Source organism: Mastigoproctus giganteus, chromosome 8, assembly GCF_048544385.1.
Source record: "Mastigoproctus giganteus isolate SK-2022 chromosome 8, ASM4854438v1, whole genome shotgun sequence".
Lineage (NCBI taxonomy): Eukaryota > Metazoa > Arthropoda > Arachnida > Uropygi > Thelyphonidae > Mastigoproctus > Mastigoproctus giganteus.
The window spans coordinates 47,998,147-48,014,508 of record NC_143582.1 but is presented as its reverse complement, the minus strand read 5'-3'; the positions used below and the strand labels follow the sequence as shown (position 1 = coordinate 48,014,508).

Sequence of the window (16,362 nt, the reverse complement as noted above, 5' to 3'; positions counted from 1 at the left end):
ACAGGTGTTGACCACACGTGACTGTCCCATTTGTCTGGTTGTTCAGTCACAGGAGGCTCCTGACACTGCAAAACAGGAGCACTTAACCATGTTGGCTGTTGTTGAGATACTGTCACCTGCATATCTTGTCCCACAATCTTTCACATTTGAAGTTTCAAAGATCTCAACTCTAATCCATTCTTCCTCACAGACCCTCAAAAAATTATCATCACATGTGCAAACTACAATCTTACATTAGCCATTCCATACTCATTTTTAAAAAAATTAAGTGATTTGTTTCCTTTATAATGTAGGTGTTCAGGTACCTGCATTATATCAATGTTACACTGTATTTTTATTAGAAATAAGTGCACAAGGCATAATATACTATGAACTTGCAATTTACTACAGAACTATTAGTGTAAATACACAATTCTTTGTTCGTAATGGCAAAGAACAGTAGTAGTGTGAACGGCATCAATTTAATTGTATCTCATGTTGTGACTGAACTGTTTTACCTGGTGTGGAAGAACAGCAAAGTGTCCAGGAGGGTCACGTGGTGGAAGAGGCAACGCATTCTAGTTTTCCATTTGCTCCCTCTCTTATTTGAAAACTGATATGGTGGCAGTGAACAGAAATATCAATTAGTATGTACATATTACAGTATGTATTAATTAAGCTATGTACATAACCGTAAATTTATTTTTATTTTGCTAACTAGAAAATATTCTTCCAATTTTCACCTATCATTTAAAGCGGGGGGGGGGGTCCACTGTATTTTGTTGGGAGATCCCTGGGTTAGGTTCATTGGTGATATTCAAATTATTTAACAACTGGTACTCTAAGATAAAATTATGTATAGGGAATGCAGGTAATCAAAAATAATAAAAACAAACTGTAATGGCAAGAAAAAGAAACAAATTTTAATTAACATAAATAATATTGAAATAAACATAATTTTTAGCCAACAATGTTGTACAACACATTATTCTAATTTCCAAATCATTGATTGATTTTGGAAAATTGTTTTGATGCCTTTTCTTTGACATGATTATCGCTTGCTAGATGATGTCCCTGCCTGAGCCATGATTTTGACATAAGGAATTGCATCGAATTCTTCCAGTGACTTTCCCATTAAATTTATGGTCATTAGGTGACTTGTTGTTTCCATAGTAAGAGAATTTCGTTTATTCTCAATATATTTTTTCATGGTACTAAAGCCACTTTCAGCTTCCGCAGCATTAACAACGATAACTTTTAAGATTCTTTTAGCCCTTAAAATACTCTCAGGCTCAGGCACATTATTATACATGATATCTCTGCTATCAACAAAATCTTGAAAGTAATTTACTGGAATATTGTATTTAATTAGTTGACTTATTTGTTTTAATTTATTTTCACCTTCAATCCATGGAGCTTCACAAACATAACGTGGTCAAGGTTTAATAGGTTGAAATAGCTCAGAAGATCATTATATTTTTCATTTACATCATCGAATGGCAATCGCATTATCATAAAATGTATTGGACGATCAAACAATGTTTCTCTGGGAATCTGTTATTTTTTGCTTTACTTCAAATGGTATATTATACTTCTTATTTTTCATATCTTCTGCTTCTTTTTCATGTGGTCCTTTATTTGATTTCATATATTCAATTGATTTTATTGTTCGACGAATTAATCTATCAGCTTTGATTAATGAATATTTCTTTCTTGTAAAGCTGTAGAGAGTATTGAAATCTCCACTACGGTGTCATTAATTAAAGCCAAATCTTTAAAAAAAATTCATTTTCGAAATGTTTTGCCATTCCCACTTCATGATTTTTATTAAAGTGAACATACAAAGTTTCATAGGACTTCCAGACAGCTTTTGAGGTTCTAGCACTGCAGGCTGCCCATTAAGGTCCAAATATTCTCCCTGTTTTCAGTACTTTAGTTCCAAACTCTTTAGAAATATCATTTAACTCTCTTTGATGCTTATTTGAAATATGAAAATAAACATGAAGTTTATCAAGAAAATGCCAAAAGTAGTTTACTTGTTTTACGTCACTTATTGCATCGCCAAGAGACAACCGAATACAGTTGGCAAGACAGTGCCAGATACAAACATTTGGAAATTTTCCCAAAATTTTGGCAGAACCTCCTGACTTTTTCCCTAACATCACACTGGCTCCATCTGCACTGAGTCCAATAAGATTTTCATGTGAATAATTTTCATCGAAACCATACTTCTCCAGAATTTATATCAAAGTTTGATAAATTATTTCAGATGTTGTTCCTTCTAACTCGATAATAAGATCAACAAAAACGATTAAACCATCTTCAAAGTGTTGAATTTCTGATTTTAAATGAACTATTAAGATGCTCTTGTGTGAAATAGTTGAAGCTTTGTCAGTAATGACTGAAGTTTTACTACATTGACTTATCAGTTTTCGGAAACTCTTTCTTACTTCACTGGAGATGTTTGGTGACAAGTGGGACCTAGATCTAGAGTGCAAAGCTATTAAATGTTCCATGTCATTGAATGGTTTATTGCTTTTAATTATGGAATAAATGGTATTAAAGATGTTTATAGTGCTGTTTAATATTTTTCATTAGCTATGTCAATACTGTTTGAAGTAATATTTTTTTTGGATGTTTTGATTGTATCTAATGCTATTTTGTGTGAAGCTGACTCATGATATTCTTTCAGTTTTTTTTCCTCATTGATAATTGCATATTCTTTTTATTAGAACCCTGAGCTTTGACAGAACGTGATTGCCACTCTGGTGAAATATGCATTTCATCAGTGCTTAAAGATAAAACCTTTGAGCACCACTGGCATCCCACATTCACATCATTGGCAATAATAAGCCATTCGTACTTATTTTTGAAATAATCCAATTGCTTTTCATTTCAGAAATGCAAATTGTTTATTGCATTTCGAACTTAACTTCTGCTCAGAATGAGAAAATCTTTCAGGCTGTATCGATTGTTGCACAGTTTTAGACAAATTTCTAAGTTGTAGTACAACTCTCTCTTGTTTGTTCCATTTCTGTTGTTGAACGTTTAGTAGAAATGTTCAAAAATTTATCTAAACTATGTTGGCTCTTCATTCTAAGGGTTACGATATAAACAATTTATTATAAATGCAATTTAAAAACACTACTCACAAAATAAAACTCAACACTCGTTACTTATTGCTGTGAATAAACTTAGGAGCACACACACTGACACGGAAAAGAGTGAAACCGGAAGGTTACAGGCTATTCAACTTATACCTCAGACCAATAACACCCACCGTCTGTTTACCAAGAGAGAGCAACAATACAAATGCCGTAACGGAAAACTAGTTTCGCAGGTAAACTTTGCCAAGATTTCCCGTAGTTCTGGTGGGTGTTCTTTACCTTTGCCACAAGGAGTTCACACCTTGCCAGTTACCAACCTTAGAAAGCAAACCTATGGGAACTGGCCTCGAAATTATACATTATGGTGTGATTGACAATGCTACAACACCCACCCACCCAGTGCAGGTCAAAATAAACCACGCAATTCCAGCTATCAGTATTTTCCAAATGCAATAACATGGAGTTTACTACTCGTTTATAATAATTGCTTGCAGTAACAGAAAAGTCCAATAAACCGGAAAGTGCAAATTGTTTTTATTGTTTTATGGTCGTGACCTCCAGAAATGTGCTTTAGAAAAATATCAACTTGCACTATAAAAACTACCCTTTATAGAGTTATATAGCGAAAATTTCACCTTCTGAGGTTGTGGAATGAATTACCAAAAAACAATGTGCTATTGGGGTCACATGATATTTTCATGATACGATTGGTGTCTCTGGAATGGATTAATATCGTAAAACGTGGTACATTGTATTGTATAGCTACGTGCATGGCTTGAAATGCAATATTTATGAATGTTTAACATTCATTTTTTGCAATTAATGTTCATCTTTTTGATTTTGTTACTTGAAGGGAAAAAAACTCATAAACCTGGCAACTACCTGTGTAGTGTAATGTAAAAAACTCTGCAAGCAATTTTACAATAGTGAGTATGAAAGGTACACTCACTATTGTAAAACTGCTTACATGAAACATAGCACACACTTCTTGATTAGACAGGGGTTCGAGCCCATGACCACCAAATACGGAGGATGCGGAAAGGTCAGGGAATGACCACCACATATCCTCGGAGCAATATGGCCTTAGTTGCTAATGCTCCTAAAAACCAAATAACAACAACAACAAAACTGCTCGCCTCACTTGAACTGGAGCTTAGTTCTCTCCTGCAAAAATTTCTTGATTACTGATTTGTAAAATAAAAAATTTGGATTTTTATTTATTTTATTGTTATTATTATTATTTATTTTTTTTTTTTATCTAATTTCCAGATTTCAGAAAATCCACTTTTTTTAATTCATATTTGGTTAGGCAAAATTATTTTATTTATTTATTTTTTCTTGACAACTCAAAGTATACTACATACATAGGTGATTCTGTGGCTTATTGAAAATTTTACCATATAGGTTGCATGAATTTTGCCAGTAAGGCACAAGGAATATTCAGAAATAGCTATCTGCAGATAGTGCATATGATGGCGATTTAAAAAAAAAAAAAACTAAATAGCAAAAACGAAAAAAAAAACTGCCTTATAACCAACCATATATGGTAACAGAGTTTCAGGAATCTCTAAATAGCTCAATTAACGATTATGATCCTGATGGGATATTCTGTATCATGTTGCAACAGTTAAATACTAATGCCTTTCATTACTTGCTTGTTTTTTCAGTTGGATCCTTTACAAAAATTATTATCCTATCTTGCCACTCAAATGTGCTGGCTTTCCCCAAACCAGGAAACAACACATCCTCATAATTACCAATTGATTTCTCTTACACTTCCTTAGCAAAATCTTGGAGAAAATGATCCACAATTGGCTTAAGTGGTATCTGGAATCACTAAATGAGTGAAAATAAGTATGGGTTTCAGAAAAGCGGGCACTCCTTGGATTTCATAGTCATAGTTGAGGTAAACATCCAGAATAATTTCATCAAAAAACAGCAGCATCTCTTCATTGTATGTCTTAATATCGAAAGGCCTTTGCCACTGTGGCATTTTTTTTGTGTCCTTTGCGAGCACAGACTCAACATCAGATGCCATGTTCAAGTCCTTTATCTAAATATCCTCACCCAGGAAGGAGGAATCCTGTAGAGCCCTCTGTCATGTGATTTAATCTTGGTTCTCAGAATAAATCAAATGACACGAAACACCTATATGCTGTTAAACTATCTCACGTCACTATGGGCATGGGAAGCCTGTATGATAGGGGATCTGTTTCATTTACAACCTGTGGTGCCTCAACTGAAGCACAGGACATGGCATATCTGTGCTGGCATAAGTGATGAAGAAGGGTTGGCATTAATGGCTGAAGTCAGAACTGGCAAATTTCATGATTGGACATCAGACATTGTGGGGGGAGAAATCTTTTCCTTCTTTTATTGATATTGAAATCTGGTTGGGTTTATATAGCTCAAGTTCCTTAAATTCTTTTCTCCTGCCGAAACACAGGACACCAAATTATTTTAGGGTGGGGGAGGACCTTGAATTATACTACTGAAAGTCATGTTTTTTCTTCTCCCTCTCCACATGCACACACATTGCCCATTCGGGAGTCACTAATGTTCCCCTAGTTGGTTCCCACTATCTGCTTCTTGAATTAAAGAGAACCTGTAAAAACAGTCTTTTGCCATGTGGATTGGGTGTGAACTCAAATTTCTATAACAAATCTATATTGCTCTTCATTTTTAATTACGCAATTTAGCAACTGAACCATTTGTTTGACTTCTTGTATCTTCCATCAACTCAAAAGAGCATCTTCGCTATGCAACAAGTAAATATATCTAGATTTAGTTTATTACTATCTTTATTACGTAAATTATCATCATGTAAAGAATCAAGAGAATTTTGTCAGATTATTGAGATTCTTGAACCTTATTTATGCTTTATGTTGGCAGAGCCTGTGTTTTAGTTTTGTAATGTGGCATAGCAAAATATTTTGGATGTGCCCTTCCCTATCAGACTTCCAAGTGTACCTTGATTTAGTTTCGACATGCGAACTCATAGTATGCGATTTTCTTTGTTGATAGTCATTTTGCTGCTTTTTACTTATTTAAGAGGTTTGTGTTCAAATTCTGTTGAGGACTAGAGGAATTCTTAAAGGCCTCTTCAGTTGGGGCTGCAGTTAAATGATTTTAGGTGGGAATGGTAGTGGCAAATGATGCAAGAAAGCAAGCTTATATAGCATCAGCCAAAAAAAACCACACTACATGCTTTGCCCATCCATATCCTCCCAAGAATTTGTCTAGTTCTTCCTTGAATTTATCTAAACTGTCCACTTCTACAACAACAGATTGAAGATTGTTTTGAAAATCAACCATCCTTCTTCAACTTGAATTTATGCCCCCTTGTTGTGTAGTCTAAGCAAGAGGAAGAATGCTATTCACATTCAACTTACTCAGTCCATTCAGTGCCTTGAACACCTCGATCAAATCACCCCAGGTGTCTAGTTGTGGACTAATATTATCAGTGGAGTCCCCAAGGATTCAGTGTTTATTAATGAAGGTATATCAGGCTTATCTGAGCCTGATATACCTTCTCTCCAGAAACTGCAATTTTAAGCACAAGTTTAAACAATTTCTAATAAATAAATATTACAGTCTAATAATAAATAAATCTAATAAATAAACATAGCTTAAAAAATAGGCATGAGGAGAAAATTCTGAAAATTTGCTTGTTTTTTATGTGATTGAAGATTTCATGGGAGGGGAAACACATTTCACCATAACGTAAAAACCCTCAGAATTCCAGCTGTCGGTATTATCGCAAATGCAATAAGATCAAGTTTACTACTTGTTTATAATTAGATTGCATTAACAGAAAAGTCCGATAAACCGGGAACTGCAAATTGTTTTATGGTAGTGACCTCCAGAAATGTGCTCCTCTGCTTACACTTTCGCGCCTCACAATTTCTGTTCAAACGGAAAAATGTGAGCTCCTGAAACCATGAGCCGGCCTACAGTATCACGTGAATACATCAAATGACAACAGTGTGTCTCCAACCAATACAACTATGTACAGTAAATGGGAAATATAGCTCTCACACATTTATTATTATTTTTTTAAGCTTCATAAACTATGAATTGCTGCACAGGTCACTGTGTTCAGCTTGGTGCCTAGTTTTGCATTCACCTTGTGTTACTCGCAGGCAAAATCACGCGTCAACCAATGCGAAAATCGCGTTATACTCTCATTGTTCCCTAATATGTTAGTTGCATTGGAACAAAAATGCCCGTTATATCAGAACTGACCACTGTTCTCATTTCTCTTATGCCAGTGAGGCGGCGCCTCCGTAGCCAGGTGGGAAGGAGCAGCAGTGCGTAGCACACGCTTCTTGATTAGACCGGGGTTCGAGCCCGTCACCACCAAATACGGAGGATGCAGAAAGGTCAGGGAATGACCACCGCATATTCCAGAGCAATATGGCCTTAGTAGCTAATGCTCCTAAAAACCAAATAACAAACAACAAACTTATGCCAGTGAAACTGACATTAAATTGCTGTATCTCTTTTTTTTTTTTTTTTGTCCATTTGTTTTAGAATGGTGACTGTTATTGCTTAATTCCCCCCTTCTCACTGTGTTATATTCAGGACTTTGCCAATATTGATTTGTGTATATGCTAACCTTGCTGGTTTTCCCAGAAGTCAATTTAATGTATTTTTCCTTTCTTTTAATATGTATCAACTACCAGTCTGCATTCCTCAATTTTAATTCATCCAAATGATTAATGCATAGGCAATTTTTTTTTTTAGCCAGAACTGAATTTAGGCACAATATTTGTTCTCTGCTTTGCTAAACTTTGGATAATATTATTGTCATTTGTATCTAAAATCCTGCACTAAAATTCTTTATCCGTTGTTCGCTATTCATCAAAATGTTGACTGGAGTATATTTAGCATTAGTAGAGGCATTTGATGCAAGAAAGCAAGCTTATGCAGCATCAGCCAAAAAAAAAAAAGTAACATAAATAAATAAAAAATAACCACTTCCACTTCACCCCTCTGTTCGTTCGAAATACCTGTCCAGCTGAGCCTTAAACTTATTTAGGCTATCAACTTCCACGACAAGGGATGGAAGTCTGTTCCACCTACCAACCACCCGCTGGCTAAAGGCAAATTTCCGCACATCTGTCCGACATCTGTCTTTCCTCAATTTGAATTTATGCCCTCTCAGGTGATTATTCTGAGCAAGTGGAAGAATCCCGTCAACATTGAGCATGCTCAAACCATTCAAGGCTTTGTACAACTCTATCAGATCACCTCGCTGGTGCCTAGTTTCCAGACACTGTAATTCGCAAAACTTACGCCTTTCTTCGTAAGAGCACCCCTTTGTCCCATTCACCAATCTTGTTGCCCTTCTCTGTACTCGTTCCAGCAGCTCTACATCCTTCTTGAAATGAGGCCTCCAGGCCTGTATACAGTACTCTAGGTGTGGCCTGACCATTGCCTTATACAAGGGAATAATCACCTCCTTATCCCTGCTAGAAAAATTCCTATATATCATTGACAATACACCATGAGCTACTCTTGCAGCCCGTCTGCACTGCTCAGAGAACTTCATATCTGCCTGCACAACCACCCCCAGGTCCCTTTCATTCTCTACCACTGTCAGTGTAGTACCACAGAGTTGATACGTTGCTCTGGGGTTGCTGTTTCCCATATGTAGTACTTTACATTTGTCAATGTTAAACTTCATTTGCCACCTCGAAGCCCATCTGCTCAACCTTTCCAAATCCTGTTGCAGCAGCATAGTGTCAGTAGTGTCCTTGACAACCCTGCCAACCTTCGTATCGTCTGCAAACTTGGACATTAAGCCTGATATACCATCATCAATATCATTTATAAATACAGAAAACAATAATGGACCCAATACTGAACCCTGAGGGACTCCACTAATAACATTAGTCCACGATGAGCAGTGTCCATTGATTACCAATCTCTGTCTTCTGCCCCTCAACCACCCCTTTATCCATAGCAGCAATTTGCCTCCAATGCCACACTGCTCCAATTTGTGCAGCAGTCTTCCATGTGCAACAGTATCAAAAGCCTTTCTAAGATCCAAGTATATAATATCAAAGTTATTCCCTGCATCCAGTTCTTTTGTGACTGCATCATAGTATCCAATCAAATTGGTCAGGCAAGACTTCCCCTTAACAAAACTATGCTGTGTCCTAGCTATACCTGAAGTCTTGTCTAGATGACCCTGCAGTGCTTCTTTAACCAGTGCCTCCATTAATTTTCCGGGAACAGAAGTTAAACTCACAGGTCTCTAATTACTTGTGTCAGCCTTTGATCCTCCTTTGTGAATTGGGGTCACATTTGCACATCTCCAGTCCATGGGTACCTCCCCTGAGTCCAAGGAAGCTCTCATAATTATGGCTAAGGGTTTGCTTACTTCCTTTGCTGCCTCCTTTAATATAACTGGATAGATCCCATCCACCCCAGGTGCCTTTCTTGTGTTTATCTTCAACAATTTCTCCTCCACTTTGCTCTCAGTTATTACAAGATTCTCTAGCTTACTGCTAGAGTTGAATACACCTCTGGCATTCCCCTTGCTGAATAACTCCTCATGTGTGTATGTCGATGCAAAATATTCATTTAGTTTGTTAGCTACCTGAGCAGGGTCATCAACAGTGACCCAACAGCTGACCCATCGATATCAAGTGGACCAATCTGATTCATCCCCTTCCTTCTAGAGTTTACATAAGTAAAGAACTCTTTGCTGTTTTTCTTCGCATCCCTTGCCAAGGATCTCTCGTAATCTGCCATCGCCTGCCTAACCTCCTTTGTAACTTGGTTATAGATCAACTTGTATCTATCATAGGCGTCTGTGTCACGTGTTAATTTGTATGTATCCCATGCATTTTTCTTCTCTGCCATATGCCTCATTAGTTCATCTGACATCCATTTAGGCCTAAACCTTGAACAATATTTCTTAGTTGGTATGTAAAGCCTAGTAGCTTCCAAGATAAGTTCTTTGAATGCTTCCCATTTTGAATTTGCTGTTGGCAATATCATCAGTTGATCCCACTGTATAGAATTTAAATACTGTCTCAGTCCATTGTAGTCGCCTTTACGAAAGCAATACTCCTTCCCTTTACCCCTAATGGTAGTTACCTCTTTGAGTAACTCCCACTTCAGAACACTGTGATCACTGCCACCTAGTGGTTCATTTATCTGCAGATAATCAAATCAAGAGTATTACTCCCTCTAGTTGCCTCCCGAACATGCTGATGTAGAAAACAATCATCCAATAAATCCACAAAAGCCTTGCTACTGTGTGAGTGACCAGCCCCCAAATTCCAGTTAGTATCTGGGAAATTAAAATCCCCCATTATAAGACTCTCTGATTTACTGGCCCACTCTATTTCTCCGAACAGTTTCTTATTATACTCATCAGAGTCATTAGGCCTATAGCACACTCCTACTCTCAATTTTGATCTCCCAATGCTTATGTCACACCAAACTGACTCGACACTACACTGTCCAGCGATGTCGACTGGCTTTACTTCCTTGGATTTTATGTGTTTTTTTAACTAATAGCATAACCCCTCCCCCCTTCCTATCCTGTCTATCCTTTCTGTAGACATTGTACTCCCCAAATTCCAGTTCTGCATTCCTTATATCTGTGTGACACCACGTCTCTGAAATCCCCACAATATCTACCTTTGATGTTTTGAGCAATACCTCAAATTCATCAAATTTATTTACTAAACTCCTAGCATTGGTGTACACGCAAGTATACAATGCACCTGTTCTTTTTCTTAGCTACCCTAACACAACTCATGTGTTTACTTGTACCCCAGTGACTCCCAGCAGTCTCTGAAATATCCTGCATCTTATTTTCCAGGCTGCGGCTCATTCCAATAGAACCAGTGCAAGAATCACTTTCACCTCTGCCAGTGGCTACTGTTAATCTATTATTCCTTGTATCCCCCCAATCTAGACACCGACCCACCTAACACTGCCTCGATAGCATCAGCAAACATTCTTGCACCCTTTCTATTTAAGTGTATCCCATCCCTGTAGAAGCAGTCTCTCCTGTTAACAAGTACAGACCAGGCTGAAAAAAATTCTACCCCTTGAGCCCTGCACAATCTTTCCAGGGCCGAATTGATTGACAGGGCTCTCATCATATACTCCCTCCTATCGTGTCTGGGCAGAATTGCAGACACTTTCAAATTCAACCCTAATTCACGGCTTTTTTTCATCAGTGACCTGTACTTGTCAAGTAATTCCGCCGGTCTCCTACTCTTAATGTCATTGGTGCCAACGTGTACAACTATATCACCTTTTGTGCCCTTAAAAGATGATATCTGCTCTACGTCATCAACCTTTGCCCTTGGCAGACATACCCTGGTCCTGTTCCACCTATCCTTTTTACAAAGCATGTTTCCCGTTTCCCTGACAATAGAGTCACCAACAACTACTAGTTCCTTTGGGACCAGCGCATTCTGCCTTGGGGGTTGCCGCTGTGTTGCGTGATGACCAACTGCAAGCTCTGGCATTGGTGTGGGCAGCTGAGAGCTTGATGGGCCCCTCACTTGTAATCCTTCGAGGGCATCCACCCTGTCCTTCAAGCTCTCATATAGGCCCATAACAACGCTGAGTTGTCGCCTGATCTCCTTACACTCCTTACATCGGACACATACAAAGACATCCCCCATGGCAGTATCATGTCCCATACCTGACTGCCCCTCAAACATCAAGCAAATAGTGCATCTTAAAAGGCTGTGATTCAGAGGACAACTGCCCCCCTCAGTTCTCCCTTGGGCCACAGCATTCCCATTAGCTTGAGCCTTTTGCTTTGCTGCTCTGGTTTGAGTCATGATTTAGATTTACTTTCAATAAAATTTCAATTTCTGTACAAAATTAAATCCTAAACTTGTATCCAAACACAGTTATAAAGCTACATTTATGTTTCAGTAACGAATGTTATCTACGGAATATTTATGTTTCAGTAACGAGTGTTATCTACGAAATCCCTTTATATAACTTCCGTGTCAAGTTATGTATTAATTATTTATGTTACGTAACCTAAGTGGTTATATGTATAGTTAAAAGTACAATTTAATTGCCAATGAAGTTCGACAAGATTAATAGATTTTACTGATTAATTTTCCCGTAACAATGGCGGATATTTACGAACGGTAAACACGTGTATTTGATACCCTTTCCGATACTAAGTAATACCTACAAAATCTCTATCTAAGTTACTTTAAACTTAAGTACCGTAATAGGAATATAAAGCTACTCTAGAAAATAAGTTAATATGTCAATTTAAACTAATAAAGCAGAAAATAAATCAGAAAAAACTTCTGTTCCAAGAGCAGCAGAAAGGCACGTCCGCACCGGCAACTTCGTCCTCAGACTCCCAAATTTATTTGGGTAGTCATTTTGATCTTTGTAAACAAAAGTTTAATAAATTAATATCTTGGCATTTTCAATTCTAGTCTTCGAGTAACCCAATTTATCTTGGTAAATTTGTAAGTTGTGCAAATTCTGTTTTAATAGTAAAATTTTTCTTTTATTTTTTGCAGACTCAGAAAATGCCTGCTAAGCAGAAAGCAGCCAAACCAGTACCAACTAAAGCTCCTCGTATTGGAGGGAAACGCTAAATTTGTAATCTAGTTGTATTCCTAATAAATGTAAATTACTATGAAAAAGTCTCCTTTATTTTTTATGTTTAAACTAGAGGTTCCATACAAAATTTGAGCAGAAAAATTTAGAAAAAACACAGTTTTGATGTTTCAACTACTTATTGAATTGCAGTAACTGAAATGGATTGTATATAAATATAGCATGACCATTATTAATTCATAATTATTTAGGAATTAAACTTTAAATACCTGATAAGATATTGTGACTGCAAGCTCAAATGAATGGTCCAGTTTAAAAAAATTTCTAAGCCACATCTTTGATAATTCTAAGATAGCAGGTCTGTATTATGTACCTTTCTTTTATGCATAATTTCTCAAAACATAACTGATATTCTGTAACTGTTTTAACCTTCTCAAAACTAGAATTGTGAGGCACAACTTAATTTTGCTTACTGATGAGAGCATGTGGTATATACACAACATTTAAAGTGCTATTAGTTAATTGCTGCTACTCCCTAGCAAATTTTCAAGAAACAATCAGTGCTGCTTACTTTAAACAAAATTCAAGTAATTTCAGTTTTAACTGATGCAAATTGTCAACATCTCATGCACCACCTTTCAATATACATAGAATCTTACATTGTAAAACTAATACCTGATGTGATACCAAAGAAGAATTTCTTTGGTTACTAAACACCTCATACACCATAATCCCTCTTTGAGTGATACAAAAAGTCACTGGGGACTAAGTCAAATGAATATTAGTATGGTACTGCTTCAAAATGGAGATCTTGAATGTTGTCAACAGGTGTGGGTACAAGCCACTTTTAAAATCAACCCATGAAACCAGTAATCTGGACAGATTGCATTGCTGAAGATTATGTTGGCTTTGGGAACTAGAATGATACTGACCTTTCTTGGCTGAAAGTGATAGTATGTAAGTAAGTAAAGTTTGGTAGAATTGCTGTTCCTGTTTGGAGTTGTTTTTTCTGAGCCACTGCTCCTGGAAGAAATGGCATGGCAGTACATTGACATTCTAGACAATTCATATCATCCTGCACATTGAGAAAAGTATAGGGAGGGCTCTGTTCTATATCAGCTTGACAATGCACCCTGTAATACTACAGAACCTGGCATTTAAAACTTTCTACATTTTAGAGTTATGCCTAGTGGTTCTTAAATGAAATTACTTTTATATATTATGTGGGGAAAATCAGTCAGTTTCTCTTTTGTTGCCATTATAACTAGCAGAGAGTAAGACAGGTGGTCAGGATCACTCGCTTGGCCTTCTCTTCCATAGCATTAGAATGTAGTGGGAAGCCAAGTGGGTGCTCCTTTGTTTTTCCCTGCTTTAGTTATGCCATCAATCAGCTGTACGAGTAGTTATTTATAATGGTGTCAAAACAAAAAAACCTTAGTCGTAGAATCTATTGCATGCGAGTGTCAGTAAATTCATATGCTTTTGCAGCCAGCAGGGTTTAAACTACCCTGATAGTGTTTTGTTCACTTTGTTGCCTTATTGAGGTTTATGCATGTGTAGTGGAAGTTATTCCTTAATATCCCACTCTTGTTTTTGAACTCCAACACACATGTGCAGTTATTGCTATGCTTTTTATAGTTCATGTGGTTTTTCGGTGTTACTCCATTTAAGAAATGCATTATCTACTAATCTGACTGTTTTACAGTAGAGCATTAACCCTTTTCTAATTCTTGATTTTAATATTTTTGTTTTCAATGGGTTGTGTATTCTTGCAGCAGAGCAAACTTGCGTTTAATTTGTTGCCCTAATATTGCAGTTTTTAAACAGGTGGTTTGCCAAAAGTTTAATAGACTATAGTGTATCTCAGTTAACTTTTGTAGTTCTTCCACTATGATGGGAATTGCAGACAGCTAACATGTAAAAGTGCACTAAAGTCTGAATTTTGTATAAATAAAATTTGCAGAATTATTTCAAAGAAAACTTGGTTGATTAAAAGATCCTGATTTTGGATGATTTCATGTTATTTTCAATTAAACTATTTGCATTTTAAATAGAAAGAATGATACTACAAAGATTAATTTTTTTGAGAGCTATAGTTTCTGAATGGGGAAACCATGCTATTATGTTGTATGTAATTTTTCAACGTTTCCATTCTTTTTTGTGAATCCCTGCTGTTTTGTTTACTTGCTAGTCGTTATGCAAAAAAAAACATTGGGAAATCCCTGTGTTAGGTTGGTTCTGTGCTATTGAACTTGTGCTTGTTAGAGACCAAAAAACATTATTGAAACATGCAGTTCACGAAAGTTTTTATAAGGTTGTTTTGGTTTTTATTTGATTGTTTATAAATTTTTCCAGGTACATATTACTAAACTTTGTTCTCTAGAACCGTATTGGAATAATTTCTTTCTTGTGAATTAAATTCCAGCCCTAAATTATGCCTAAGAAAAGTGAAAAAAGCTTTACTCAAAAGAAACTTTCTCTAGAATCAAAGATACAAATTTTGGAGTCTTAAAAAGGAGAGTATGATACCTTTATATACAGCAAATATGACAGCTTTTCCCTGATATGCTAATAATTGAGAAGATGGCAAAGGCACTCAGTACAGCCACTCCCTGACTTACGTAAGGGTTGCCTTCTGCAGAACTATGTAAGTCGGAATTTCCCTAAATGCCTATGCAGCACTTTGAACTATGAACACTGAATTTGATTGAAGCAAAAAAGAACTGTACAACGAACATGTAAGTGGAATTATTTATTCAGTTTTTTTTTTTATCTCGTGAAGGAAAAATAAAATTACAAAAAGAGAGGAGATAGGCATAATGTCAGCAAGTATAGTATTGGCTGTGGAAGCAGTGAGACCTAATTCCGTGCAGTAGATGACAAAGTTTATCCTGCTTCATAATTCCTAATTAATCATTTCTAAATCAATTTTGTTTTGTTTCCTAGCACTGCCAGCATTTGCACCTTCCATTGTTCCCTTTTCCTTCACCATTGTAATAAGTAAATAGGAATGAAAGAAGATTCTGAAAACTTATGTTTTTTATATGATTGAAGATTTCAATGAAGGGAAACTCATTTCACCATAATACTAAAAACCCACAAAATTCCAGTTATTGGTATTATCACAAATGCAATAAGATCAAGTTTATTATCCATTTATAATTAGATGCACTAACAGAAAAGCCCAATAAATCGGAAAGTGCAAATTGTTTTTATAGTAGTGACCTTAAGAAATGTGTTTTAGAAAAATATCACAGAGGCATTCAAAATTGATTGTTATAATGGAACATGGATAACAACGAAAAGGTAGTGCTCCATTATAAAAATGACCTTTTAGAGAGATAAACAGCTTAGTTATATAGCAAAATTTTTAACTTCCAAGGTCTTAGAACAAAGTACCAAAAAAAAAGTGTTATTGGGGTTACATTATGATATTTTCACGATACCTCCATTTATTCCTGCGAGATGAAATACGTTTCCATGATGTTTAAGTTTGCACTGGCCAGCAAACATATAAAGTTGAATATTACACAAGCCAGGGAGTAGCTGTATTTGGATTGATGATAGCAGTAAATAACTGATCCCATTAGACAAAATAATTAAACAAAAGGCACTAAAAAATTTTAACCATTTAAAAGAAAATGGAAATTTTTCTGTTAGCCCAGAGTTTGTTGCCAGTAAAAATTAGTTTGAGTGATTTAAA

The 16,362-nt window shown here is 36.3% G+C and overlaps 1 protein-coding gene across 1 annotated transcript in view; it reads left to right on the top strand.

The window, feature by feature from the left end:
• Window positions 1–12,745, top strand: part of RpL24 (ribosomal protein L24) — a 46,517-nt gene extending 33,772 nt beyond the window's left edge. Inside the window, exon 5 of the mRNA XM_090379352.1 lies at window positions 12,620–12,745. Within this exon, the coding sequence (XP_090235478.1) occupies window positions 12,620–12,697 (78 nt within the window). The 3' untranslated portion in view covers window positions 12,698–12,745. The remainder of the gene's footprint in view (window positions 1–12,619) is intronic.
• Window positions 12,746–16,362: the final 3,617 nt, after the last annotated feature.